The following is a 27,066-nucleotide window of genomic DNA, read 5'->3' as shown; positions in this document are numbered from 1 at the left end:
AGACCCCCATCACATCTCCTCCATAGACCCCCAGCACAGCTCCTCTATAGACCCCCATCACATCTCCTCCATAGACCCCCATCACATCTCCTCCATAGACCCCCATCACATCTCCTCCATAGACCCCCAGCACAGCTCCTCCATAGACCCCCATCACAGCGCCTCCATAGACCCCCATCACATCTCCTCTATAGACCCCCATCACAGCTCCTCCATAGGCCCCCAGCACAGCCGCACTGGCAGCATTACCGCGGGCCAGCACTAGGGGGCGGGGTAGGATTCCATTTCCCAATTGGTTATGACGACGCGGCTGCAGTCACCAGTAAACTCCTCCCATTTTAGCTGGGTCACCTGACACTTCAGACCAATCCTGTTTCAGCACCTTCCGAACACGTACACACCTGCGCCATTTTGTCGTAGATTGATTTGCCGCGGTATGGAGACAGGCTCCAACAAAATGGCTTGTGTAGCGGGGACATCTTTGGTGTCAGTCAGGATCCAGTGAGGGGAGGGAGTGCTGAGTGATGTCAGCGGGGGTCGGAAGTGTTGCTGACAGTGAGTTGCAGGGCGCCCCGGCCCATCCATAGCTGCTTGTGATCAGGTGCGTATCAGCGGCTCAGGCTCCCGGCTGCATGTGTAGCATCGAGCTGCTGCTGCTGAGCTGACACCCCGGGGTGTCGTCTGCACAAGGCTTGCATTCTGCATGTGTCTATGGGAAGGCCGCTGTCTGCATGCACTATGAGGAGCTTACAGTGACCTGCTGCTGGGACTTGTAGTCCCTCCACACTATCCCTGGCCTGTGCCCTGGCTTACACAATGGCTGATGGATTGTTGGCTAGTCCAGGTGATCTTTCTTCCGCTTGGTTTGTTCATAGTCCTTGGTGCGGGATAACAACTTACCCCTAAATGTGCCCAAAAGTTCCCGCTAAGTGGCCGTATTTCACATGAGCGTGCCCGGCTGGCTTCCATAGAAATGAATTGCGTGAGTCTTACGTGTGCGGCCGTCTCTCCAATCATTGGGCTATGGCGAGGACCCCTAGTCCTCACATAGTTACAGGTCCCAGGGTGTGGTCCGCACCTATAAGACCTTTCCGGCAGTCTTGCAGATAGGAGTACCCCTTTAATCCTACTAGTTCTGTCTTCCCATCTATCCAGACCTGAGGAAGGCTTACGCTGGGTTCACACTAGCATCGGCCTATCCATTGTTCTGGTCCATCAGAGGAGCAGAACAACGGACAGTCCAACCACTACAAAAGCGGACACATACGGAGCCCAAAGGCCGCCATTGACTGTAATGGGGTGGGTCGGGCGTCCGCCATTTGTAACTTAAACCGTTGGAAGAAAAATTCAGACGAGCATCAGTTTTGTGTTTGGCGATTTTGGGTGCATGTCTCTTATATGAACCTAGTTCTCGTGACCCCCCACTATTGCCGACCAAACCCAGAGACAGATACAATGTAACAATGTCACAGAACTGGGTAACGTTACACTTTCCGCCCCATTCACACGACATTGTGCTCAGTCAGTGCGCCAGCTGTGTTTTTAATGGGTAACACACTGACCCATTATTTGCTTTGACCTTATACACATGACTGTATTATCGCAGATCCGTGTATGGGGATGTGAGCTCAGGGTAAAGCTGACGACAGATCCTGTCTGATTGCAGTAATGTAATGTATGGGCCCGTGGAGGTCACAGACGGCACAACCATATCACCCATGTGCCATTTTCTCACGGCCCGGGCCATGCACATTCATGTAGGCTCAGAGGCCGCAGTCCCAGTATATACAGCAGCTCCCTGTGTCTCCTCCTGGTGAAGGTCACAGTATGACGCTGCATCTGCCAAGAGCCAGACAGCACACTGACAGATCCCTCCATGGCTTTCTTAAAATAAACCTGCACTTTGATGCCTGAGCCGCTGCCAGTCCTGTTACACTTATTCAGCCCTTCTAATGGAGACTTGTTATCTGTCACACACAGAGGTTGTGCTTTGGTGGATGACGTTTATTCTCTGCCCATTCATTGTTTTTTTATCAATTCCCAGGGACAAACCTAGTGTAGACTTACAGGGATCTGCCAGGATACTGGATGGGTGATGAACGTCAAGCTGGCCATACACTTTAGATGGCTGCTTCAGCCCCCCATTATACATTCTGTGCCCCCCATACACTTTAGATGGCTGCTTCAGCCCCCCATTATACATTCTGTGCCCCCCATACACTTTAGATGGCTGGTTCAGCCCCCCACTATTCATTCTGTGCCCCCCCATACACTTTAGATGGCTGGTTCAGCCCCCACTACTCATTCTGTGCCCCCCTATACACTTTAGATGGCTGGTTCAGCCCCCCGCTACTCATTCTGTGCCCCCCCATACACTTTAGATGGCTGCTTCAGCCCCCCACTATTCATTCTGTGCCCCCCATACACTTTAGATGGCTGGTTCAGCCCCCGCTATTCATTCTGTGCCCCCCATACACTTTAGATGGCTGGTTCAGCCCCCACTATTCATTCTGTGCCCCCCCATACACTTTAGATGGCTGCTTCAGCCCCCCACTATTCATTCTGTGCCCCCCATACACTTTAGATGGCTGGTTCAGCCCCCACTATTCATTCTGTACCCCCCATACACTTTAGATGGCTGGTTCAGCCCCCCGCTACTCATTCTGTACCCCCCATACACTTTAGATGGCTGGTTCAGCCCCCCGCTACTCATTCTGTACCCCCCATACACTTTAGATGGCTGCTTCAGCCCCCCACTATTCATTCTGTGCCCCCCATACACTTTAGATGGCTGCTTCAGCCCCCCACTATTCATTCTGTACCCCCCATACACTTTAGATGGCTGGTTCAGCCCCCCGCTACTCATTCTGTACCCCCCATACACTTTAGATGGCTGGTTCAGCCCCCGCTATTCATGCTGGGCCCCCCATACACTTGCATGTTTGATTTGGCTGAGCGTACATGAATTCTCAGCAGGGACAAGGGAATAGGTTGCTGCCAGACACCTCCACGTGGGGCCCCGGCCTAAAATAAACAAGGAAACAGTGTAAACATCTGACGGGGGTTCTCTAGGGGGGCGACCAGGAGGGGCCCATAGAGGGTTACGTGTTGTTCCAATCTAATTACGGTGCACAGTCTGGTGCACAACTCCTTTCTACTGGGTACTGTTGGCCGGATCCAATGTGCCGCAGTAACTTTCCTGGCCTGGTAGAGAATTCGGAATACTCACCTGAAGTCAGAAGTGTTGGCCATTTTAGTGTCAGGCCTTGGGATTTGCCTTCAATGTCATTTCATATGCCTACTGAACAAAAACTAGGACATCTGTGCAGTAGGGCCCAACCTATCACATTCCCATAGCCTATGCATGAAGTGGGGTGTCCTACTGTCCACAATATGGACCTCCAGCTTCGTGTCCTATATGCTGTCTATATAAGCAGCTACTGAGAATATTGTTGTGTCCCGTACAAAGACAACATGGCAGTCAGGTCACGTATGTCATAAAAATACACTTTAAACTGACCTTACACAAACTCACTGATTTTGGTGGTACTGCAGGATAGTCTAAGGTGTATGGGGTGCCCCTGATTTACCCCTAAAGCGAATAGGGAATCTCCTGATACCCACTGCCTCCGGAGGGGTCTGGTCGTGTTTGTCATTCATCTACCTGTTTAGGGCCCATGGATGGTTGGTCGATCATGCGTGTGTATGGAGAGATTGTATCACATAGCGGTCGGCCACCAGTTACTGTATCTAATTTGTATGGCCAACATTAGATTTGTTGGGGGTCTGACTGTCGGCAGTTTGATGGAGTATTAGGCTTAGTCAAATCCTGCGGCCCCTTCATTGCTTAATTCGTGCCATCTACTTGGTAGCAGCAATGGTCAAACGTGCGCCCTGTCTCTCCATTCGGTCAGATCCACCAGTTGAGCACAGCATTGTACTATACAGATATAAGATACACTTTACAGCAGGGCTACATGGCGACTTTGGCTGCGTCTCCAGTTGCCATATTGCACAATGACTTTATTGAAGTCTGTGTCCTTGGGGTCACACTGCGAATCCATTGACTTATATTTGTGAAGGAGTCACACAGCAATCTAAGGTTATGTGATGCAAGTTGTGGCCACAATCGGTCTGTAGCCCCGGCCTTATGTAAGTCTGTGTACGTTGTTGCCCACCGTCTACCCCTAACCACCCTGATTTTCCTACTTGATATCAATTATCCATTGGATATAGATTTACAGGCGTTGCCGACATTAATCCAGGAGGCTACAAGCTACAACTGTGGGATAATTACAGGGGCTGGTGTGCACTGCCACATCTGTAGTAACGCACATTTACACTGACTTCTATGATAAAACGTGAGCCTGTAACTTGAATCGCAGCAGGCCTGTAAAGCGGGCAGTTATTTGCATCTTATAGTCAAGGTATTTCTCCTTCAGTCTCTTGACTTGCTGCCATCTTGGAGCATGTCCTTGAATATATGTAGACGTCAAGGACACAAGTCTTTGAGTTCTGTCCCATGGTCACTAATTCCATCTAGCCTTGTATTATTCCTCATACTTGTAGGGTGTCGATACAATTATCGGATACATATAATATTAAACTTATGTGAATGCCCATCATTAGATTGGCGGGTTCAGACGCTGTCCCCCAGTTTCCCCCAGGTCCATGACAGTCAATAAGAGAGGGTTGAATCGGGGTCTGTCGTAGGGTTAATAAAGTCTTGGCAGAGTATTTCACGGATCTGTGTGATCCATCTATTGTTCAGGTCCATGAAAATGGACCCAAGATGCCGATCCGTAAAAGAATAGATGATATTTCGCTTTTATCACGGACACGGCACAGCTGAGTTACTTGGTCTGTGACTGTAGTGTTAGGGCCTATTCACACTACTATGCCGTGTACTTGGCTGTGAAAACGAGTGAACTGGTCGGACTTTCACATCCGAGGAACATCTGAGTATAATCCGTTCTCCGAAGTCCGACATAACTTGAAGGATCCCTGAAAATGGGTGGACTTGTGACGTCAAAAAGCGTGTGTGAATCGATCCATTCATGTCAATGGGGCTGTGTGCGATCTGTAAAGAAAAAACATGAAACCCCCCCCCCCCCAGCACACAGCCGTGAACCCCTGCCGAATGAATAAGGTCTTAGTTATATCTGATTCTTGAAAAGTTGGGTGGCAATAAAACCGCCTGTAGTCGCAATGTCGCAGCGCTTGTCACTCAGCTGCCTGTCTCCTACGTCACTGTAATACCTGCCATTCAGGACAGAAGGAAAGCAGGCTGGAGCTGTTAAGGGTGGCCGTATGAGTTGTCACCCAGCTTTCCCAGCAGCAGATCTACCATCTAGGTCAGCTGAAGGACACTGGTGCCTTTTGTTCGCTGAGGGAAAGGATCTTCGCTGAGCTGATGTGTGTTCTGCAATGTTGCTGCAAGCAGATCCAGTCTGGGAAGCCCCGGTGGCCTCCTCTGGCATGTGTGTGTCTGTGGTTGGCTGGTTACTAGTGGGTGGCAGTTGCTGGGATGGCTTTGCAGAAGGCGGAGTAGAATTCCCACTCCATACTGGGGTGCACTGGTATTGCTGTATAGGGATCCGATGTAATGGAGGCTTATGTATATACGGTGAATGCAGTGTAATGCGGTGATCCTGTGTGCAGGACGTGCACACTACATACATTACTCATAGGAGGAGGAGGAGGAGGAGGAGGGCGAATACGTGCACTATTAGTCTATGGTCCTCTGGGCTGTCACATGCCATGGCAGGCACTCCCACTCCCATTGATGAAATGTGCATGTCGAGTGCTCAGCCCTGCACAGTGCATCATCACAGGAGCTGCTGCTGCCACCGCCGCTGTACACACAGAGGGGGCACTAGTGCCAGTCAACTTTCCCTGCCTGCACCCCATCTGTGGGGGAGGAGAACATCCCCCACTCTACAGGAATTTGCGTTACCTCCTACTTGGAAGCCCATATTAATGCCCGCTGATTGGTGCCACTTCCTAATTGACTCAAGTGTCACCCTCCTAGCCCTAACCGTGACGGTGCCAAAGATTTTACAAACATGTCGTCTCTTGCAACTGGTAAGTGGATTGTATGTATGTAGTTGGGAATTGCTGCGCTGTGGTAGCGGAGGGGTTAACAATATGGCAGGTAACCTTTGGATGGGTGCTTATCAGTCAGCCGGGGCTTGGGATGTGTGATGGTTGTAGCCGGATGCCTGCACTGGGGTCATGGAGGGAGATGTGACAGCGGCGGTGCTGGATGTGTTGCATAGGGGTTTAATAATGTATTTAGTGGGAGCCATTAACCTGTCGTGGTGCTGCCGCCGCCGCCGAGCTGTGGACGTGGTCTGGATCCCTGATTCCTGACTTGTGAAATAGCAGGAACTAGTCGTCAGGATGTGGAGGTCATAGCTGGAGCATAGATGACTGCTGCATTGCTGTAACACTCGGATCCATACATGTTTGTATACAGGCACAAGGCTCGGCTATATGCTCTGCCTGTGCACGGCCCCGGCGGGGGCTGCTGGCCACTGGATGGGGGGCTCTGGTGCCGGTCATGGCTGTATTTATTGCACGCTCTGTGCAAATACTGTCAGGAAGGAAATACGTAGCGAAGAACTTGCAGCCCCTATGGATTTACATGGACTGAGTTTAAGAAGACTGCAGGTATATGGGTGTATATAGAATACCGCTGCTATATGTACAGATACCTAGAGATAGTTCAGAAGTAGACGCCTATATAGTAGTTCTATAGAGACTGGTAATACATAAGCTGTGATGTCAGGGAATCGCAGGGTGTATACAGTATATGAAGTGTGTATAATATATATAAGTGTGTAAGATAGATAGATATGTATCTGTGTGTGTATGTAAGATATATGTACATATATATATAATTACACCCTCGCATATAGATATATACATACTACACTATCCAGCCAGCAATCCATACAGGATGAATAGATAGGTCTCTACATATTCCCAGGGTGTGAGGAGCCGTCCTTGTAGTAACACCATGACATTGAGACATATTGCTGCTAGTACAAGTGTGAATAGTGCACAACCTCCAGCTGCTGTACGGTGTAATAGTCGTCCTGCGGGTTGTTTGTATCGCTCGGCTTCTTGTGCACGTCTTCATTCATTACATAGTATGACATTAGGGCAGGATTCACATGTAACATTCTTGTAGCTGTTTCTAACAAAACTTCCTTGATAAGAAAAAAAAAAACAGTTCCAACTAGATGTTACTTTTAGGTAGAAAAATATTGTCCGAATACACAAGGGAAGGTTTACTATGTGGCAGACAAATAACCGATGTATCAGCCACGTGCCAAATTTATTGTCTATTACATACTATTGTGTGCCTTATTATAGGAAAAGTGGAGTCTGTCACCAGAACCAGCATATCACCCCAGCCCTGCAGATAGATAGGTTACTGTCACCAGAACCAGCATATCACCCCAGCCCTGCAGATAGATAGGTTACTGTCACCAGTCCCAGCATATCACCCCAGCCCTGCAGATAGATAGGTTACTGTCACCAGACCCAGCATATCACCCCAGTCCTGCAGATAGATAGGTTACTGTCACCAGAACCAGCATATCACCCCAGTCCTGCAGATAGATAGGTTACTGTCACCAGAACCAGCATATCACCCCAGCCCTGCAGATAGATAGGTTACTGTCCCCAGAACCAGCATATCACCCCAGCCCTGCAGATAGGTTACTGTCACCAGAACCAGCATATCACCCCAGCCCTGCAGATAGATAGGTTACTGTCACCAGACCCAGCATATCACCCCAGTCCTGCAGATAGATAGGTTACTGTCACCAGACCCAGCATATCACCCCAGTCCTGCAGATAGATAGGTTACTGTCACCAGACCCAGCATATCACCCCAGTCCTGCAGATAGATAGGTTACTGTCACCAGACCCAGCATATCACCCCAGTCCTGCAGATAGATAGGTTACTGTCACCAGAACCAGCATATCACCCCAGCCCTGCAGATAGATAGGTTACTGTCACCAGAACCAGCATATCACCCCAGCCCTGCAGATAGATAGGTTACTGTCACCAGTACCAGCATATCACCCCAGCCCTGCAGATAGATAGGTTACTGTCACCAGTACCAGCATATCACCCCAGCCCTGCAGATAGATAGGTTACTGTCCCCAGAACCAGCATATCACCCCAGCCCTGCAGATAGGTTACTGTCACCAGAACCAGCATATCACCCCAGCCCTGCAGATAGATAGGTTACTGTCACCAGAACCAGCATATCACCCCAGCCCTGCAGATAGATAGGTTACTGTCACCAGAACCAACATATCACCCCAGCCCTGCAGATAGATAGGTTACTGTCACCAGAACCAGCATATCACCCCAGCCCTGCAGATAGATAGGTTACTGTCACCAGACCCAGCATATCACCCCAGCCCTGCAGATAGATAGGTTACTGTCACCAGAACCAGCATATCACCCCAGCCCTGCAGATAGATAGGTTATGGTCACCAGAACCAGCATATCACCCCAGCCCTGCAGATAGATAGGTTACTGTCACCAGACCCAGCATATCACCTCAGCCCTGCAGATAGATAGGTTATGGTCACCAGACCCAGCGTATCACCCCAGCCCTGCAGATAGATAGGTTACTGTCACCAGAACCAGCATATCACCCCAGCCCTGCAGATAGATAGGTTACTGTCACCAGAACCAGCATATCACCCCAGCCCTGCAGATAGATAGGTTACGGTCACCAGAACCAGCATATCACCCCAGCCCTGCAGATAGATAGGTTATGGTCACCAGAACCAGTATATCACCCCAGCCCTGCAGATAGATAGGTTACTGTCACCAGAACCAGCATATCACCCCAGCCCTGCAGATAGATAGGTTACTGTCACCAGAACCAGTATATCACCCCAGCCCTGCAGATAGATAGGTTATGGTCACCAGACCCAGCATATCACCCCAGCCCTGCAGATAGATAGGTTACTGTCACCAGAACCAGCATATCACCCCAGCCCTGCAGATAGATAGGTTACTGTCACCAGACCCAGCATATCACCCCAGCCCTGCAGATAGATAGGTTACTGTCACCTGAATCAAATAGTGTTTTCTCCTTGTGAATCGCCTCTCACGGAGATATTGCTGGTTTTGTCAGTCTGCAAATGAGCCCCTTGGAATGATGAGGGAGTTGCTGCTTACCACTTTGGATCAATGGCAAGGCTTTCATTGCACCAAAGAGCTCATTTGTATAGTAACAGGTGACATTTCACCCACGGAGGTAGCGATTCACGAGGGGAAAATGTGCGGCACTGTGATAGATTTGACTCGTTGCCTAATACTAAGGATACATTTACACGCTGTTAAAACTGTTGTCAGAAACTGCGCTTAGTTTTGATGATTTTGGAGTTTCTTCATTTAGTTACCATGTCACCTGTAAGATTAAGAAACTTCTCCAAAAACAGTCAAAACTTCTTTCCTTTTTTTGCTCTTATTGCGCCCATCTGCCGTGTGTGAATACATCCATGGATTGAGTTCTGGTAGGTTCATGTTCTTTACCCCTTTGTTCTTGGATTGGTGGGAGATCCCAGTGTATGGAGCCTCACCAACATTACTGTTAGTTTCTAACGTGTCTAAGTGTTGTCTTAAGATTGGCGTCAGAGGGTTAGAGATCAGATGGCGGATTTTTCCATCAGAGATCTGCCGTGCAGTCTGCAGAGGTCCCTTGGATTTCTGCTGTCGGGGTGCTGCGATGGGTCTGGATGAATGGCAGTGTGGATCTGATACGTGTGCTAGAATCTGCATGAATGTTTCACTGTCTGAACATGCTGCTCTATCTCTGGGTGTGTGACTCGCCCGCCGCCCGGTCCTGACCACATATTCGGCCCTGTGTAGACTTCTACTTATGAGCTGACTTTTCCATTATGCAATAACATCGTTAATACTGCAATTTTGATGAAGAAATGTGCGAGTGTTTCACTGCCCAGCATAAGCCTCTTAGTAACCCCAGGCAAACGGCAGAATATCAGGATTATTTATCACAGCGAGATTTCCAGGGCAATCCAATTCACTTGCCATCAGTGGGATTGTCTTGTCTGATAGATATAGTGTATGCGGTGTAATAGGAGTGAGGGGTCACCTATGTGGGATCTGCACTGTGTATACTGATAAAGGATTGACATAATGGTGTCAGGCACCTGAAGGGTCTGGCCAGTAACGTTACGTGTCGGGATTGTCTGGCGGTTATCTACAACTTCTGCCGGATAATGTGACATTGGTGAGACTCGGGTGTATGTGTGCTTATTCCAGGGCACTTATTGGACTTGCCCAATTTCCAACCCCAATGCCATTATATCTAATGCTATATCTCCGGGCCAGACCAAATCCTGAGCGGACCACAATAAATAAGTGCCCCTACACCGCCAATACCTCTCAGCCGTTTCAGCATACAGTTATACCTCGTCGCTCCCATTGGGCCAAGTGTGCATACATTGTTAGACCCCTCCTCCAGGCATTGGATACTGAAGACTTATCCACATCAAATTCACTATACAGTGGATGGAGCCAGAAGAAAAGTGCTCTGTCCACTGTATACTGGTAGTATTGGGTTATTGCTGTTCCCATTCATGTGATGGAGAAATAAGGAATGGCCACTACACAGTGGATGGAGCTTTCTGCTTCTGGCTCTGTCCACTGTATAGTTTTGGCACTGTTGGCTCCCAAAATCAGATGATCACTAAAAATGACCACCAAAAATATAATAATTGCATATTGTATTCCATATGAATTTGTCATAAAGAGTAAAAGCTTGTCCTGGTCCGTTGTATTCTGTATTATGAGGCTTTTTCCCCCTTGCAATGTACGGGGGCTTAGAGACTGTGTCATGGTAAGATACCTAATGTGTAATCCTCGCCTAGTATTCTATTCCCGGCCTATAATTCTTATTCTGCACCCCTTGTTGGTCTATGGGCTCGATTTATTTTTTTTCCTCCTATGGTTGTAACTACATATACCAAATTCCTGACTTGCCGAGTGACATTTGTGACATCGACATAGTTGACATAGGTGTGAAACAAGGCAAAACTGACACTTGCCACAATAACAACCCCAAGCCCTGAATTCCTTCCTGGGTATGTTAGACCAGCTCAGCAACTAATCTAGTCCTAGGTCATTACTATGAGGTGTGTCCTATAGATAGAATATGTCACAATGGTTTCAGTGATGGGCGACGGATTGTAGGGACCCCTGTGAGTTCTAAGATTAAGGTGAATTATTTTGGTCCTAGTAATAGTTTGTCATTGATCTGTAGGACATTGCGGTGTTTTACTTATACAATAATGTTATTCTTCAGTAACTTCTTTCTGGGACCCTCCCAATAGTGACAGTGGGGCTACTGTGTCCTCTGGTTGGATGGAGTGAGGGTAGAGCCCTGCCAGTGATGGTGGAGTGCAGGACTTGTCCCATAGAGTCTGAATAGAGCTTCAGAGTGTGAGGTCAACCATCGCTCCCTCTAGTCGGGCGCACAAGACCCTTGTTATTCTGATCATGGTCAGACCCCCCCCCCCACCACCGATTATATTCTTATCTATTCTGTGGATTGGTGGTAGGTTATAAACTTATAAGACATTTTTGGCATGTCACGTTGATATTGTGGCTTAACCACCCGTTCGCTCTACGATGAGCCACCAACAAATAAAAGCAATGGGCCGACTTGACTTTAGGGCTGGATTCACACAACAGAGTTCCACCCAGTCCGTGTGTTTGGCGGATTTACCGGCCTGACCTTTGTGCCTGGAGTTGGACTCCTAGCCGTGTCTTGGTGTCAGTAGTCCATGAGCCATACAAGCGGCAGGAAAGGATTAATAACTCTACAAATGGCGCGAGGTTTAGCCTTCTCTTCCTGTAGAGTTTTTTTCAGCATAAGCCTGGTTCAGATCAATGGCTTTTGGCTTTTGGCCCAGGAAAAGTCGCCTTCGAGAACTGCTGAGCCTGTTTGATATACAGCACTTGTGTGCAGCGCCCCCAGGACTCTTGTACGGCTGTATATTGCATTGTATATTGCCATTAGGTTTCACCACATCCTCTTCTATCTCAGGCAGTTGGTTCACCTTCATGTTCTTGATGTCGGGTTGATTTTGCAGGGTGCCGCTTTGACCATCCCTTCTTTTAACCCTCTCAGTGCCACTGCTGCCAACCCCAGCGACATGATTGCCAAGTTTGGTGTTAGTATAGTGAGAGCTTGTGAATAGCCGAATATCTCCGGGCCAGTCTGGATTGTAAATGCTTATTAATGTTTCCCTGTAGTACCCGTCATATACCTTATAATGTTACTGGGGGGGAGTAGCTTTTAGAGACACATACATTAATCCAATCCACACATATCACATGTGTGTATATATGTAATGATATGAACATATATGTACCCCGAAATATTACGTGTAGAAAGTACAACTTGTCCCATAAAAAATAAGACCTATTCTTTTCTATTAAGCATTGCAACGTTGTTGTCATTAGTTCAGCAAGGTGTTTGTTGTGGGTTGCTGGAATACACGGTCTATAGGATTTTGTGGTTGTACAACATTAAAGGGGTTGTCCAGTTCATCAGTACGTGATCAGCGGGGTCTGATACTTATCAGTTCCAACAACCCTGCAGATCCATTGCTCGGAGAAACTGTGCAAGCATCGTGACGTCTTCACGGTTTATAGTTCGTGCTTCGTGGCGGCCTCATCCCGTTCTCTTGTATGGGACAAGGCGCACATTACAGTGTTTGGCCTCTATGAACCACTCAATGTAAACAGTGAAGAGGTCACAGCACTTGTACGAGCTCCACGGATCTGCCGCGTTGTTGTCTGCCCGCTGGTCCCTTAGCGAGGACCTATCCTGAGCAGTAACATTGCAATCTTGAGTTACGCGACTACAATTTGCCTTGTTGTCATAACCTTACACCTTATAGGACATAGTGAAGCTACGACCGTGACCCTTAGGCTTAGTGCTGTATAATGCGGTCTATAATGGTACTCGCCACAGCTCGGTCTTATGGGTTTCTTGGGAGTAGAGCAATGTGAATGGGGCCTTATGGTGTCCTGACCTCCAGGTAACCGATCTGGATATTTTTATATATTCTTTTTATATGACCTTTTGTTCAGTCCATTAATCCTCAGGTTATAAATATACTTGAATCCCCCCCAAGACGTCATGTGTAACAAATGGTGCGGTGACCTCTGCTCGTTCTTTCTCGAGGAGTAATGTTACCGTACGATATGTCCCCGCAGGACTTCACTTTGTAGTTGAGGTTATATTCTCTTCTCGTACACGTATTATGTGCTCGTCTACATGCGGCTTACAATAGGGTTCGGATACGTTGTAGGACATCTCTGGGTACAACATTATAGGTTCTCCGGAGCTAAAATATTGGTGACCTATCTTTAGGGTTATCTGATCATTGGGGGGGCCGACAACGGAGACCCCCACAGGTTAGTAGTTTGTAATGACAACAGTGGCGCTGCCTCCACTTTGCAGGTCAGTGACGTCGCATCCACCAGTCACGTGACTTATTTGTGGCTCAGTCCCATTCAAGTGTATAAAGTTTAGCTGCAGTACTAAACAATTTATGGCAATGTGTATGGTCAGTAGCCGTGAGACCACCAAACTTATCAGAGTGCTGCAGTCCCTATAAAGCTGGCGGTCCTATAAAGCTGGCGGCCCTATCAGTTGGTGGCCCTATCAGTTGGTGGCCCTATCAGTTGGTGGCCCTATCAGTTGGTGGCCCTATCAGTTGGTGGCCCTATCAGTTGGTGGCCCTATAAAGCTGGCGGTCCTATAAATTAGTGTTACCCAGACTTTTTTGCACCATACACTAGCTTCATACCAAACCATTTCCCCACTGGTTGGACGGAGACTCTGAGAGGTCAGGGAAACATTTTGGCGTGTCTTATCGGTCATACGTGTCAGCGATGTTCTGGACGCTTTCTCTCCATTGTTTGCCTAGAGCTCATATAATCTATTCTTACCGCCTTCCTGGAACCGAACACCGCCAGTATTTACATGTCACCTCTTCTTCCAGTCCGTACTTTCGCCTCAATAATTAGGGATTCTGTGTTTGCAGAACACTAATTAAAAACTTTTAGAAAAATGTACAGAAAATAAATTCTAATTAAACATTGTGTGTACAGAGCCTTGGGCTGGGCTCACGTCTCTGTTACGTAGAAAAGTTCTAGAAATGACTTTTTTTGTGGTTTTAGATTAAAAGAAGGGACTCGTCAAGGATCCGGTTCTAGTCACTGCAGTCTGTTGGACACTGTTGGGGTTTGCTATTTTTGCTGTCCGTTGTTCTGGTCCTGTAACGGACATACCAGGCACAGAGGTGACGTTTGTTACATTGTTGTCTCCTACTGTATCTCCCCCCGTATCTCAGGCCGCCGTTAGTCGGATACATTACGACCAAGTTTTTACACCGGTGGTTTTCTAGAAATGCTTACTCTTCCTTTTAATAATACTGAGACTCTGCGTATGTTTCGTTTTACTGACATCAGGTGGAGTCTTAAAATATCGCGGCTTGGTTTCTATGGGAATCTCTGTCTAATGAGCCGTAATTAACCAAACCAAAATGAAGGAAAAAAAATAATCTGATTACTTTGCAACAAATAAAAGTGACACTCTCCAAAGGGTGTGAACAGGGCTCAGTAACACGCTTTTCTAAAAGTTTTTAATTAGTGCTCTGCAAAGCGTGCCACGAACGGAATCCCTAATTATGTAGGCGACAGTACAGACTGGAAGCGGAGGTCACATGTAAATACTGGCTGTGTTTGGTTCCAGGAAAGGTGTAAGAATTTATTAAATGAGCTCTAGTCGCACATTGGACATAAATAGTCAAGAACATCGGTGACACTAGAGACTCGGAGACCGTGGATCGGTCGCATCGGCCCTTATTAGTTCTCCGGGAAATGTGAAGGTTCGGGGAATTGTTCAGTAAATGAGGCTTGTAAAGCGCAGTTCACATTCATTACATTTGTTGTGGTGAAACACTCCGTAGAATCACATGGGTATCGGTGAGGTTGGGGCTAGAGATTGCCGAGTCCCCCTTAGTCATCACAGAGGTGTTTGCCAAAACTAGGACTCGGTTACAAAATATATTGAGCAATGATCACATGGGAACGCTGACTGGTGATGATGGGGCCGTTCACATGAACACGAAACTGACCAATCAGGGGGCGGTTTATTCATTAACCCCTTCATGATCAGGCCATTTTCACTGTATATACTTAGAGAGGAGTCTGAGTCTCATTGGACTCCCTTTGGTGCTCCCGGCGCCTGCGCTGTTCTTCAGTCAGGCCGAGGATGGATGGATGCCCCAATTTTAATGTGTAAATGCTGGAAATACGGCGCATGCGCGCTGAGCTGAGGTGAAGAACACAATGGCAGTGTGACTTTAAAGATTTTTTTTGCGGGCACACAGGACTTTAACAGGGTGAAATAGGACACTAACCCTCCCCCCAGTCCATAAGTACCTGTGGCTGGTTTAGTGGCCCAAATTGCCCTGACAGGTTCCCTTTAAAGGGGTTGTCCAGAGTGAAGGTTTTAGGTTCTGGGATAGGCCATAAATACCTGATTGGTGGGGGGGCTCAATGCTGGCCCCCACACGGACCAGCTGTACAGATTTGCTTCCATCACTGCAGCTCCGCACCCATTGATCTCTGTCTAGTCCATCCATTGCTGTATTGTCCTTCCATTGTTGCAGTGAGTTGGTGCTGCACATACAGTATATAGTCCATGGCTAGTCGGCAAGCAGTTTAGAACAAAAAATAAATAACAAATGTGCGATGAGTCCGCGCAGGTTGGCCGCCTGTCACACCAGACATACATATTTTTGGCAGACTAAAACCCGTTGGCACTTTACATAACCATTTGGTCAAATTTGGCCATTTTATTCGATGATAATCTGATGTGTACAGCAATCTTGGCAAGTGTTTTGGTTGCATCAACCTTTCGGTGACCGTGCAGCTCCATTCACTAACATTAGGTGCAATGTCACAGGGTGTCACACAATCTCCAAAATCAGAGCCATAAAGGAGTATTGCCTATGTGGTTGTTCACCTCCCATCACCAGAACAGGGGAGTCCTGCTTCCCCATTCCCCAGGTCCATAACGTCATGGCTGGTCATGTATACGCCCCCCTGCACCAGGCTGGGAATGATAAAGGGGTATTCTTATTTTAGACATAGATGTGTGATAGATATTGGTCGTACTTTTGAGACCTTCGCTTTTCTTTAAAGTGACAGCCTCCTTAAACCCCCCTGTCCTGCCTGGAGCATGGCCTGTAGGATCGGGGCTGTGACTGCGCATGCGCGGCTCTCTCCATTCACTTTTCAACCCAGTCTATCAAGTCATCCCAGTAATACTGGGAAAGTTTTTTGATAACTCCGCCCATACGTTTGGCCATCTTTCTACCACGACTGCGACGACTTCTTTTGGTTTCTTTATTAAGGTAGAAGAAATTGAGTTCTCGTAAGAAGCCCTGAGATACGGACACTTCTAGCGTCTTCTGCAAGGATTTTCGAGAGAGCCCTTGGAGGAGTCATTGGGTTCCTATAATAATATAGAAACTTTTTTTAAAGGATTTTTTTTTTAAAAAAAATGTTGTGCATTGGCTTTGATCTCCTTTTGACTGGAGCCGATATGTTCACCATTTACGTTCAGGCCTTCTTGAGGCATCTTAGGGTTACGTATGTTTGACCTTGAGCGTGCGAGTATTTTTAGCTTGCAGCTTTGTATCCGGCATATAGTGATGATGATCCCGTGTCATTATGGCTACACGATTAGTACAATAATCTGGATGAAGCTGTGGATTTAGGATGGATGATGGGAAAATGAAAAATGTAGCGTCATGTGACGTCTATCCAATAAACCTAGAAGGATAGGTCACACTATGGGTATTGAATGTCCATTGATCTCATCCATTATAGGATGAAAGCTATGGACATTACATGATAGATGTAGACAGAGCCCCCTCCATCAGGTGTGCGCCTGCATTTACCCCATTCCTGCAACAGACATTACAAGCAGTAGAGTGAACATAGCCGAAGGGATTCATGTGTTGGGTTTTGTTTTTATTGACCAGTAAAATGCCTGGTCTGAGTTGGGCAGAACCCGGGGTGTCACCCAACCCTGCATATAGATAGGATAGGGTCACCTAACCCTGCATTTAGATAGGATGGGGTCACCAGAACCCGGGGTGTCACCCAACCCTACATATAGATAGGTTGGGGTCACCAGAACCCGGGGTGTCACCCAACCCTACATATAGATAGGTTGGGGTCACCAGAACCCGGGGTGTCACCCAACCCTGCAAATGGATAAGACAGGATCAACAGAACCCAGCAAGCCAACCCAACTCCACAGTTAGGTTAGGGTCACTTAAATCATGTTTCTCACTCATGAATCGTTGTCCTTGCTGAGATGCCACCATTTTTAGTAATATTCCTGGAGGCCCTGAGTTCTTTCATACTCGCCACTGCTGATATTCTTGGTGCATGCGCAGTATTGCTGTGATTCTTGCCTAGACGGTCACCTGTACTGTGCATGCGCTGAGAGTATGAGCAGCGGTGAGTGTGACAGGTGATATGAGCGTGACCCTAACCAGTTCATCCCATCTATCTGTCTGAGTTCTGGTGACAGACTCTCTCTGTAAGGTGTCCATACAGATAAATGGTGGGTGACCCCGCTGAGTCTTCCCCGACAGCAGACGTCAGCGGGATGAGGAAGGGTCAGCATGTTGGATTTCAACATTCCCAATCTTTGTTCTCCATGCAGATAAGCAGCCACCAGCAGGGCCGAGCAGCGAGTTATCTCCTCTGGTCATAGAGAAGTGATGCCGAATGTGTATGAGGCTTAAGAGAAGCTGATGGCCTAGCGAGCATTCTGCCGACAGCTGGGGTATAGCGACCTTTCGGCTGTGTGCGCCACTGTCACGTCTTCTATTCCTTACAGGGATGTGACAGCTATAAAGGATTTATTTCAGGTCTTTGCTTTTGACTTTTAAGAAGGGATCTGTCGAGTTCCCATTATTTGTTCTGCAGACAGCGCTGCGCCCGCTGTCAGAAATATTACATACTAATGTGAACAGAGCCGAAGACATTCTGGTCTATATGGAAACCTGACAGGTCCCCCGTTAGCTCCTCGGCATCTGTTTCTAAACTGACCCATCATAATAATATGTATGTGGCTAATGTGACCGGAGCCTAAGCCCTTCGTTCCACATTAAATGTCGCGGACGCCATATGTGCCCATTCATTTCAATATGTTCATGTAGACATCAGTAATTTTTTTTTGTGAACCTATGAAAGTCTATGAGTCACAGACCCGGAAACATCGAAAATTCAGAAAAAGAACAAAAAAACGGATCTGCTTTTCACAGAAGAGAAGTCTACAGAAAAAAGTTGGAGTCTTTTTCCGTCGTTCCTCATCAGTTTCCTTGGAGAAGAGATCTATGTAAAGCTGAAAGCGTTGCGGTTGTAGATGCTTCTGTTTATTAGCGAGATAATTCCATGGAAATTCTTAGTTCTCCGGAAACAGAGAGACCTTCTTGTAGTGGTCGGGTCTTTCCTCGTATTCCTGATTTAGGATGGCAGCTTATTTGCTCTCTGCATGTATTAACCAACTATTTGGGCGACAACACTTGTCTCCAAAGTAACTTGTAGTAAAAATGCGTCTCCTTGAAGGACTAAAGAGCGTTTGTGAGATCCCTCGAAAGTATGTTGTGAGCCAAAGGTGTAGGTACGCGAGGCGGATGGTTGTCTGGTGATGTGGAGGAGGGTTACCGCTCTTACCCGAGCTTCGGTTGTGATGTGGAGGAGGGTTTCCGCTGTTTCCCGAGCTTCGGCTGTGATGTGGAGGAGGGTTTCCGCTGTTTCCCGAGCTTCGGTTGTGATGTGGAGGAGGGTTACCGCTGTTTCCCGAGCTTCGGCTGTGATGTGGAGGAGGGTTTCCGCTGTTTCCCGAGCTTCGGTTGTGATGTGGAGGAGGGTTACCGCTCTTACCCGAGCTTCGGTTGTGATGTGGAGGAGGGTTACCGCTCTTACCTGAGCTTCGGTTGTGATGTGGAGGAGGGTTACCGCTCTTACCCGAGCCTCGGTTGTGATGTGGAGGAGGGTTACCGCTCTTACCCGAGCTTCGGTTGTGATGTGGAGGAGGGTTATCGCTCTTACCCGAGCTTCGGTTGTGATGTGGAGGAGGGTTACCGCTCTTACCCGAGCTTCGGTTGTGATGTGGAGGAGGGTTACCGCTCTTACCTGAGCTTCGGTTGTGATGTGGAGGAGGGTTGCCGCTGTTTCCCGAGCTTCGGTTGTGAAGTGGAGGAGGGTTACCGCTCTTACCCGAGCTTCGGTTGTGATGTGGAGGAGGGTTACCGCTCTTACCTGAGCTTCGGTTGTGATGTGGAGGAGGGTTTCCGCTGTTTCCCGAGCTTCGGTTGTGATGTGGAGGAGGGTTACCGCTCTTACCCGAGCTTCGGTTGTGATGTGGAGGAGGGTTACCGCTGTTTCCCGAGCTTCGGTTGTGATGTGGAGGAGGGTTACCGCTCTTACCTGAGCTTCGGTTGTGATGTGGTTACCGCTCTTACCCGAGCTTCGGTTGTGATGTGGAGGAGGGTTACCGCTCTTACCCGAGCTTCGGTTGTGATGTGGAGGAGGGTTACCGCTGTTTCCCGAGCTTCGGTTGTGATGTGGAGGAGGGTTACCGCTCTTACCCGAGCTTCGGTTGTGATGTGGAGGAGGGTTACCGCTGTTTCCCGAGCTTCGGTTGTGATGTGGAGGAGGGTTACCGCTCTTACCCGAGCTTCGGTTGTGATGTGGAGGAGGGTTACCGCTGTTTCCCGAGCTTCGGTTGTGATGTGGAGGAGGGTTACTGCTCTTACCCGAGCTTCGGTTGTGATGTGGAGGAGGGTTACCGCTCTTACCTGAGCTTCGGTTGTGATGTGGAGGAGGGTTACCGCTCTTACCCGAGCCTCGGTTGTGATGTGGAGGAGGGTTACCGCTCTTACCCGAGCTTCGGTTGTGATGTGGAGGAGGGTTACCGCTCTTACCCGAGCTTCGGTTGTGATGTGGAGGAGGGTTACCGCTCTTACCCGAGCTTCGGTTGTGATGTGGAGGAGGGTTACCGCTCTTACCTGAGCTTCGGTTGTGATGTGGAGGAGGGTTGCCGCTGTTTCCCGAGCTTCGGTTGTGAAGTGGAGGAGGGTTACCGCTCTTACCCGAGCTTCGGTTGTGATGTGGAGGAGGGTTACCGCTCTTACCTGAGCTTCGGTTGTGATGTGGAGGAGGGTTTCCGCTGTTTCCCGAGCTTCGGTTGTGATGTGGAGGAGGGTTACCGCTCTTACCCGAGCTTCGGTTGTGATGTGGAGGAGGGTTACCGCTGTTTCCCGAGCTTCGGTTGTGATGTGGAGGAGGGTTACCGCTCTTACCTGAGCTTCGGTTGTGATGTGGTTACCGCTCTTACCCGAGCTTCGGTTGTGATGTGGAGGAGGGTTACCGCTCTTACCCGAGCTTCGGTTGTGATGTGGAGGAGGGTTACCGCTGTTTCCCGAGCTTCGGTTGTGATGTGGAGGAGGGTTACCGCTCTTACCCGAGCTTCGGTTGTGATGTGGAGGAGGGTTACCGCTGTTTCCCGAGCTTCGGTTGTGATGTGGAGGAGGGTTACCGCTCTTACCCGAGCTTCGGTTGTGATGTGGAGGAGGGTTACCGCTGTTTCCCGAGCTTCGGTTGTGATGTGGAGGAGGGTTACCGCTGTTTCCCGAGCTTCAGTTGTGATGTGGAGGAGGGTTACCGCTCTTACCTGAGCTTCGGTTGTGATGTGGAGGAGGGTTACCGCTCTTACCCGAGCTTCGGTTGTGATGTGGAGGAGGGTTACCGCTGTTTCCCGAGCTTCGGCTGTGATGTGGAGGAGGGTTACCGCTCTTATCCGAGCTTCGGTTGTGATGTGGAGGAGGGTTACCGCTGTTTCCCGAGCTTCGGTTGTGATGTGGAGGAGGGTTACCGCTCTTACCCGAGCTTCGGTTGTGATGTGGAGGAGGGCTACCGCTCTTACCCGAGCTTCAGTTGTGATGTGGAGGAGGGTTACCGCTCTTACCTGAGCTTCGGTTGTAATGTGGAGGAGGGTTACCGCTCTTACCCGAGCTTCGGTTGTGATGTGGAGGAGGGTTACCGCTCTTACCCGAGCTTCGGCTGTGATGTGGAGGAGGGTTACCGCTCTTACCTGAGCTTCGGTTGTGATGTGGAGGAGGGTTACCGCTCTTACCCGAGCTTCGGTTGTGATGTGGAGGAGGGTTACTGCTCTTACCCGAGCTTCAGTTGTGATGTGGAGGAGGGTTACCGCTGTTTCCCGAGCTTCGGTTGTGATGTGGAGGAGGGTTACCGCTCTTACCCGAGCTTCGGTTGTGATGTGGAGGAGGGTTACCGCTCTTACCCGAGCTTCGGTTGTGATGTGGAGGAGGGTTACCGCTCTTACCCGAGCTTCGGCTGTGATGTGGAGGAGGGTTACCGCTCTTACCTGAGCTTCGGTTGTGATGTGGAGGAGGGTTACCGCTCTTACCTGAGCTTCGGTTGTGATGTGGAGGAGGGTTACCGCTCTTACCCGAGCTTCAGTTGTGATGTGGAGGAGGGTTACCGCTGTTTCCCGAGCTTCGGTTGTGATGTGGAGGAGGGTTACCGCTCTTACCCGAGCTTCGGTTGTGATGTGGAGGAGGGTTACCGCTGTTTCCCGAGCTTCGGTTGTGATGTGGAGGAGGGTTACCGCTCTTACCCGAGCTTCGGTTGTGATGTGGAGGAGGGTTACCGCTCTTACCCGAGCTTCGGTTGTGATGTGGAGGAGGGTTACCGCTCTTACCCGAGCTTCGGCTGTGATGTGGAGGAGGGCTACCGCTCTTACCCGAGCTTCGGTTGTGATGTGGAGGAGGGTTACCGCTCTTACCCGAGCTTCGGTTGTGATGTGGAGGAGGGTTACCGCTCTTACCTGAGCTTCGGCTGTGATGTGGAGGAGGGCTACCGCTCTTACCCGAGCTTCGGTTGTGATGTGGTTACTGATCCATTTCCAGAGACTCGAATACAGCCCTTAATTCAATTAGTTAGGACTTAGACGTGGGATAGGTGCAGTGACAAAGCCTCTTTGGACAATCCCTACTTATTACAGGGGACTATGAGCTACCTATATATATATATATATATATATATATATATATATATATATATATATATGTATGCACTGTATATAATAGTGTCTGTCCGGTGGGACCCTCAGCGATTAGCTGGAATCCATCCCAGTCAGGCACATTAAAGCTGTTTCGGGGCAAACCGGAAGATCCAAGGGACTTGTAGTGGGCTAAAACAAAGCCCCCGCACTCTTCCATTGATCCACCATAGGACTGGCTGGGCTGGCAGTGAAGCAGCTCAAGTGGCCCTTTGGCCAATCACAGCCGATACATCACTGGTGACCAGCCTGGGGGAGTGGGCTGCGAGGTCCTCAGTTCTGGGGTCAGGTCCCCCGTTTCATTCTGTGCCTGTGCTGACTAGGTCACAAGTGACGCTCAGATGACTGCTGTGTCCAATCGTTGGTCTCGGTGATCACATACTGGTCACCAGTGATGTCATTGGTATCGGACATGTGACTGCTTAGGCCGTCACCTGAGTTGCTTCATTGCCAGCTCAGCCAGTCCTGGCACATAATGGAAAAGTGGACCTGCTGCTGGAATGGAGGACCGGGGTTAGGGGAGTATCGCTGCTTTTAAAAAAAAACAAAAAAAAACCAATTTTAGTTCCACCCTGACACCCCTATCTTTTCTAGTGGGGGGCACAGAATGCAATAGGGATCACAACACTGGAATGAATGACTTGAGGATAGACCCATCCCCATAGGCATTGACTTGGTAAGGACCGGGGGACCCTCTAATGTGTATAGGGTCTCCAGACTTTACCCCTGACAATAAATGGCAGGGTAAGAGCGTGCACCTGTATGGGGGAGATTGGGTGAGGGAGCCATCAGCCGAGTGTGCGCTCCACCAATGACTAGCCTATACGTGCTGTCAGCTGTAGGGCGGTGGACTTTCCATAGGCCATCAGTTTCCGTACAATCCAGTACTATATGGAGAGTAGGATCAGTAATCCTTTATCTTGGACCGGTTTTGCACCTCCGTATTTTGTGTGCATATGGATTATTGAGAGCACGTCTCCTGTTGTGAAGGCCCGGTGCCAGCGGTGCTTGTAACACGAAGACGCTGACATTATTCTACCACTTACAACATCAGAGCGGCATCAATAACAGCTGTCTGCTCTTGGCTGTGTAAATATGGATGTGTCTTTCATAGGAATCAAATCGCTTAAGAAAACGTTGTTGGCAGCTTAAATAATAGTACCCAGAGAAGGGAGAGAATGGAGAATTGGATTAAAAACCATAAACCTCCCCCCAAAGTAGATTATTCACATACCTCCAGTAGTCGGTGACTAGTAGTCTGACGTCTCCCATTGTCGGCAGCAGATGGTAGAAGATGTCGTCCAAGAAGCCCCCGAGGGGCAACAACTACCTAAATGTTCTCAAAGCTCATCCTTTATGGCCTTTCATATAGACAGTGCCCAGAGCCCCCCAGTAACCGGATCCTCGCCGCTGTCCTTGAAGTTAATTGGGGGGGGGGGGGAGTTGGACATTGCTTTGCAGATCCAGTTGCCCATGAAGGCCGTCCATGCGCGGTGCCATGTTTCACATAGATGAGCCTTGTTAGGTCACTTTTTTCTACCTCCAGCCGGCCGCGGGTTTATACAGATGGGAACTTTTATTGCTTTTACTTTATGTTCTGTAAAGAATGTTTTTATATATTGTTTCTGCAAACAAGGAAACGCGTGAGCTTTATTCCATTATACAGTTCTTGGAATATAAACCTGAAAGGAGCAAATTCTCCAGACCGGGACTCTTGTACTAACACATAAATACCCCAAAAACATCCCCTTACCCCTGAAGGAGTCCATGGCTACCCAAAAGGTCTTGTACTTCCATAGTGGTACATAACTACATTAGCAACAACATTAGCATAACTACATTACCCTAACAACAGCCTTGTATCCCTGTAGTAGTACATAGCTACCCTAACAACAGCCATGTATCCCGGTAGTAGTACATAGGTGCCCTAACAACAGCCGTGCACCCCTGTAGTAGTACACAGTTACCCTAACAGCAGCCTTGCACCCTGTAGTAGTACATACGTGCCCTAACAACAGCCTTGCACCCCTGTAGTAGTACACAGTTACCCTAACAGCAGCCTTGCACCCTGTAGTAGTACACAGTTACCCTAACAGCCTTGCACCCTGTAGTAGTACATAGCTACCCTAACAGCCTTGCACCCTGTAGTAGTACACAGTTACCCTAACAGCAGCCTTGCACCCTGTAGTAGTACACAGTTACCCTAACAGCAGCCTTGCACCCTGTAGTAGTACACAGTTACCCTAACAGCCTTGCACCCTGTAGTAGTACATAGCTACCCTAACAGCCTTGCACCCTGTAGTAGTACACAGTTACCCTAACAGCAGCCTTGCACCCTGTAGTAGTACACAGTTACCCTAACAGCAGCCTTGCACCCTGTAGTAGTACATAGCTACCCCCAGGCTGGCCATACATATTTCATAGCTATCAGTGGAATGAGTGATTCTCTGCATTGCTTCACCTGTTTGTGGCTATAAAGCTTTGTATTTCTTCTCTTCTAAGAGGCCCCTACATGACCCTATTACTGGATTGGGGATGATTGTGGAACACGATGACTAGTAAGCCCACGATTGGGGTTGGCAATGGTAATAAATTCTGATTTCTACTTGCCCCACCTTGTCTTGTATGGAGTCGGTGGTGTGGTAGTGAGCGGTGTCTCTGCTATATTGGAGTATATAGATGACTAGGAGTCCTGTATTCATGGTGTATGTTTGTGATGTATATTCTGGTCGTCGCGGCTTCTGTAGTGTTTCTCCCCACTCCGCCATCTCATGGAGAATCTCTGTTCTCCATTACACTGATGCAGAGCCCAGTAATGCGCCTCTGTGTCGTGCACATAATTCGTCTACGGTTACAGCTGGGCCTCTCGCCATTCTGGGGGCTTTACCGTCCCGCACCAGACACATGTGCTTTCCGCTTACACAGTGTTCCTGCAGGCACAGGGCAGCATCTGAGCCTTCCAGAACTCCGCAGGGATCTGTCATGGCTTATGTAGAAGCGAGCGTGTGTCCTACGTCCCAATAGTGACTGTAAATGCTGAAATCCTGTAGCAATAAACGTCACAGAAATATACCAGGAATGTGGTCAGACTGGAGCGCCTGCCCCATCAGTTTACAGGGGCGTTCTTGTGGGGAGTCCGCAGATGTTTTCTTAATTGTGGGTTCTGTCGGATAGACGGCGGTCAGAGGACATTTCTCGTAACTGCTTATTTGTGTAGATGACACATGACAATGACGAATTGTCAAAGAAGCTTAAGTCAAAGAACAAAATTTTCCCATATTGAATGAATGGATTGATAGTTTTTGTCTCGTGTAATGGCAGTGACAAATTTTTTGCAAATCACTTTTCTCACGAAAAATCCAAGCGTAGGGAGTGTTGTGGAGTAGGGGAGTTAGTGGCGGCCGTACAGGCGCTCATCCCGCTGTTTTTATGGGAAGCCAAGTTTCCTATCTGTATGTGTTTGGCATGTGGGAGAAAACCGGAGTACCCCGAAACACAGGAAGAAGGTATCGCCCCTGGTCAGATTCGAGCCCAGGACCTCATCCACACAGTGATGCATTATATGAGCCAAACCTAGAAGTGGCTACAAAAGGAATGAGAAATATCTGGAAATCTATTATACCTCTACCATCTGCTCAACCCACCCCTGACTCTGGATCAAAAAACTGCAACAAAATCTCCACCAAAAAAAAAAAAAGTTGCGTTTCTGCAATGTGGGGCATCGGCCTAAGCCTGACACTACACGTTGCAGAAAAGCAGCTTTTACCAAAGCTGAAGGGAGAAGTATAAGAACGTCCTATGTATTGCCCATGTCGTTTTTTTTTGTTTTTTTTTTGTGGCTCAAACAACAGAAAAGCAAAATCTGCAACAAAAAAATGTGTTTCTGCAACATGGGGCCTTAGTCTGTGTTCAGACACTGCATTTATTTTGTGGTTTTGTTGGGTTTTCAAATTGTAAAAAGTGCATTTAATGATTTTAACATATTTGAGTTCACATCTGAACCGAAAACGTTTTGCAAACTCCTCTTAAAGGGGTTGTTCCACAAAGTAAATCCAGCCGTGAGATCGATGGTGGTCGACATTCCGTTCATTTCAGTGGGAGCGCCGAAGTCCATGGCCGCGCCGACCGTCACTAGCCCCGCCCACATTCAGCCTGGCTGCGCTTAGGTGTAATGTGGATTTGGGACAAAGGCCCCGCAGGGTTTACTTGGTGAGACAACCCCTTTAAGTTAAAGCAGGGCTTGGCTGTTACCTCTGGGATTTGGGTTACTTCGGTGATGGCCATCCCTTATCGCTCCTCGCTCACTGTGTGCGACGGCACCTGGAAGCAAAAATATTTAAGATTTTAAAACTTTTTTTCTGTCCATTGTGAACACACTCGTAAACTGGAAGTGTGATAATAAAATCCTCCCGTCCTATCCCTGGCAACCGGTGTATAAACCTAATAAAACTGCTTATATTGTCGTCTTCGTTTAGAGAGTTGGAAAGCGACGCACGGAAATCTGGATTCTATTACTAAGCGACTTCCATTATTTCATGACTAAACAACTTTATTAATTAAAACAAGAGCCATTAATTACGGCCGGCTGTTCTCCGGGGAGGTAACCATTAGACCGGCTTCATATCCTGCAGTCCCCGAAGAAAGTGATTAGAGAACAGGGAGCGCGTTATATGGCGGGTGCGATGTCGGGCTGATGTGCGGGGCCTACGTGGACTGAAGGCCTCATTCACACATACGCAGACACATGAGGTCGGGGCTATTCAGACAGCACCACACCCTACTCCATCATGAATAGCGCCCTGTCCGGGGTTGATCC

The 27,066-nt window shown here is 48.5% G+C and overlaps 2 protein-coding genes across 3 annotated transcripts in view; both read left to right on the top strand.

The window, feature by feature from the left end:
- The window catches only part of OTX1 (orthodenticle homeobox 1), a 388,453-nt gene that overhangs the window by 319,035 nt on the left and 42,352 nt on the right, over positions 1-27,066 (top strand). The gene's annotated exons all lie outside the window — the stretch shown is intronic.
- Positions 449-27,066, top strand: part of UGP2 (UDP-glucose pyrophosphorylase 2) — a 66,921-nt gene continuing 40,303 nt past the window's right edge. The window contains exon 1 of one of the 2 annotated variants that reach the window (XM_075266966.1): positions 449-601. Coding sequence is in view for 1 of the 2 variants with exons in the window: in XM_075266965.1 (XP_075123066.1) it covers positions 6,066-6,084 (19 nt within the window). In the remaining variant the exon portion in view is untranslated. Of the gene's footprint in view, positions 602-5,749; positions 6,085-27,066 lie in introns of those variants that run through there. The other variant, XM_075266965.1, reaches the window with a different exon arrangement.

The sequence above is a fragment of the Leptodactylus fuscus genome, chromosome 3 (assembly GCF_031893055.1).
Source record: "Leptodactylus fuscus isolate aLepFus1 chromosome 3, aLepFus1.hap2, whole genome shotgun sequence".
NCBI classification, from domain to species: Eukaryota; Metazoa; Chordata; class Amphibia; order Anura; family Leptodactylidae; genus Leptodactylus; species Leptodactylus fuscus.
The sequence above is the reverse complement of the archived record's forward strand: the minus strand, read 5'-3'. Positions and strand labels throughout refer to the sequence as shown.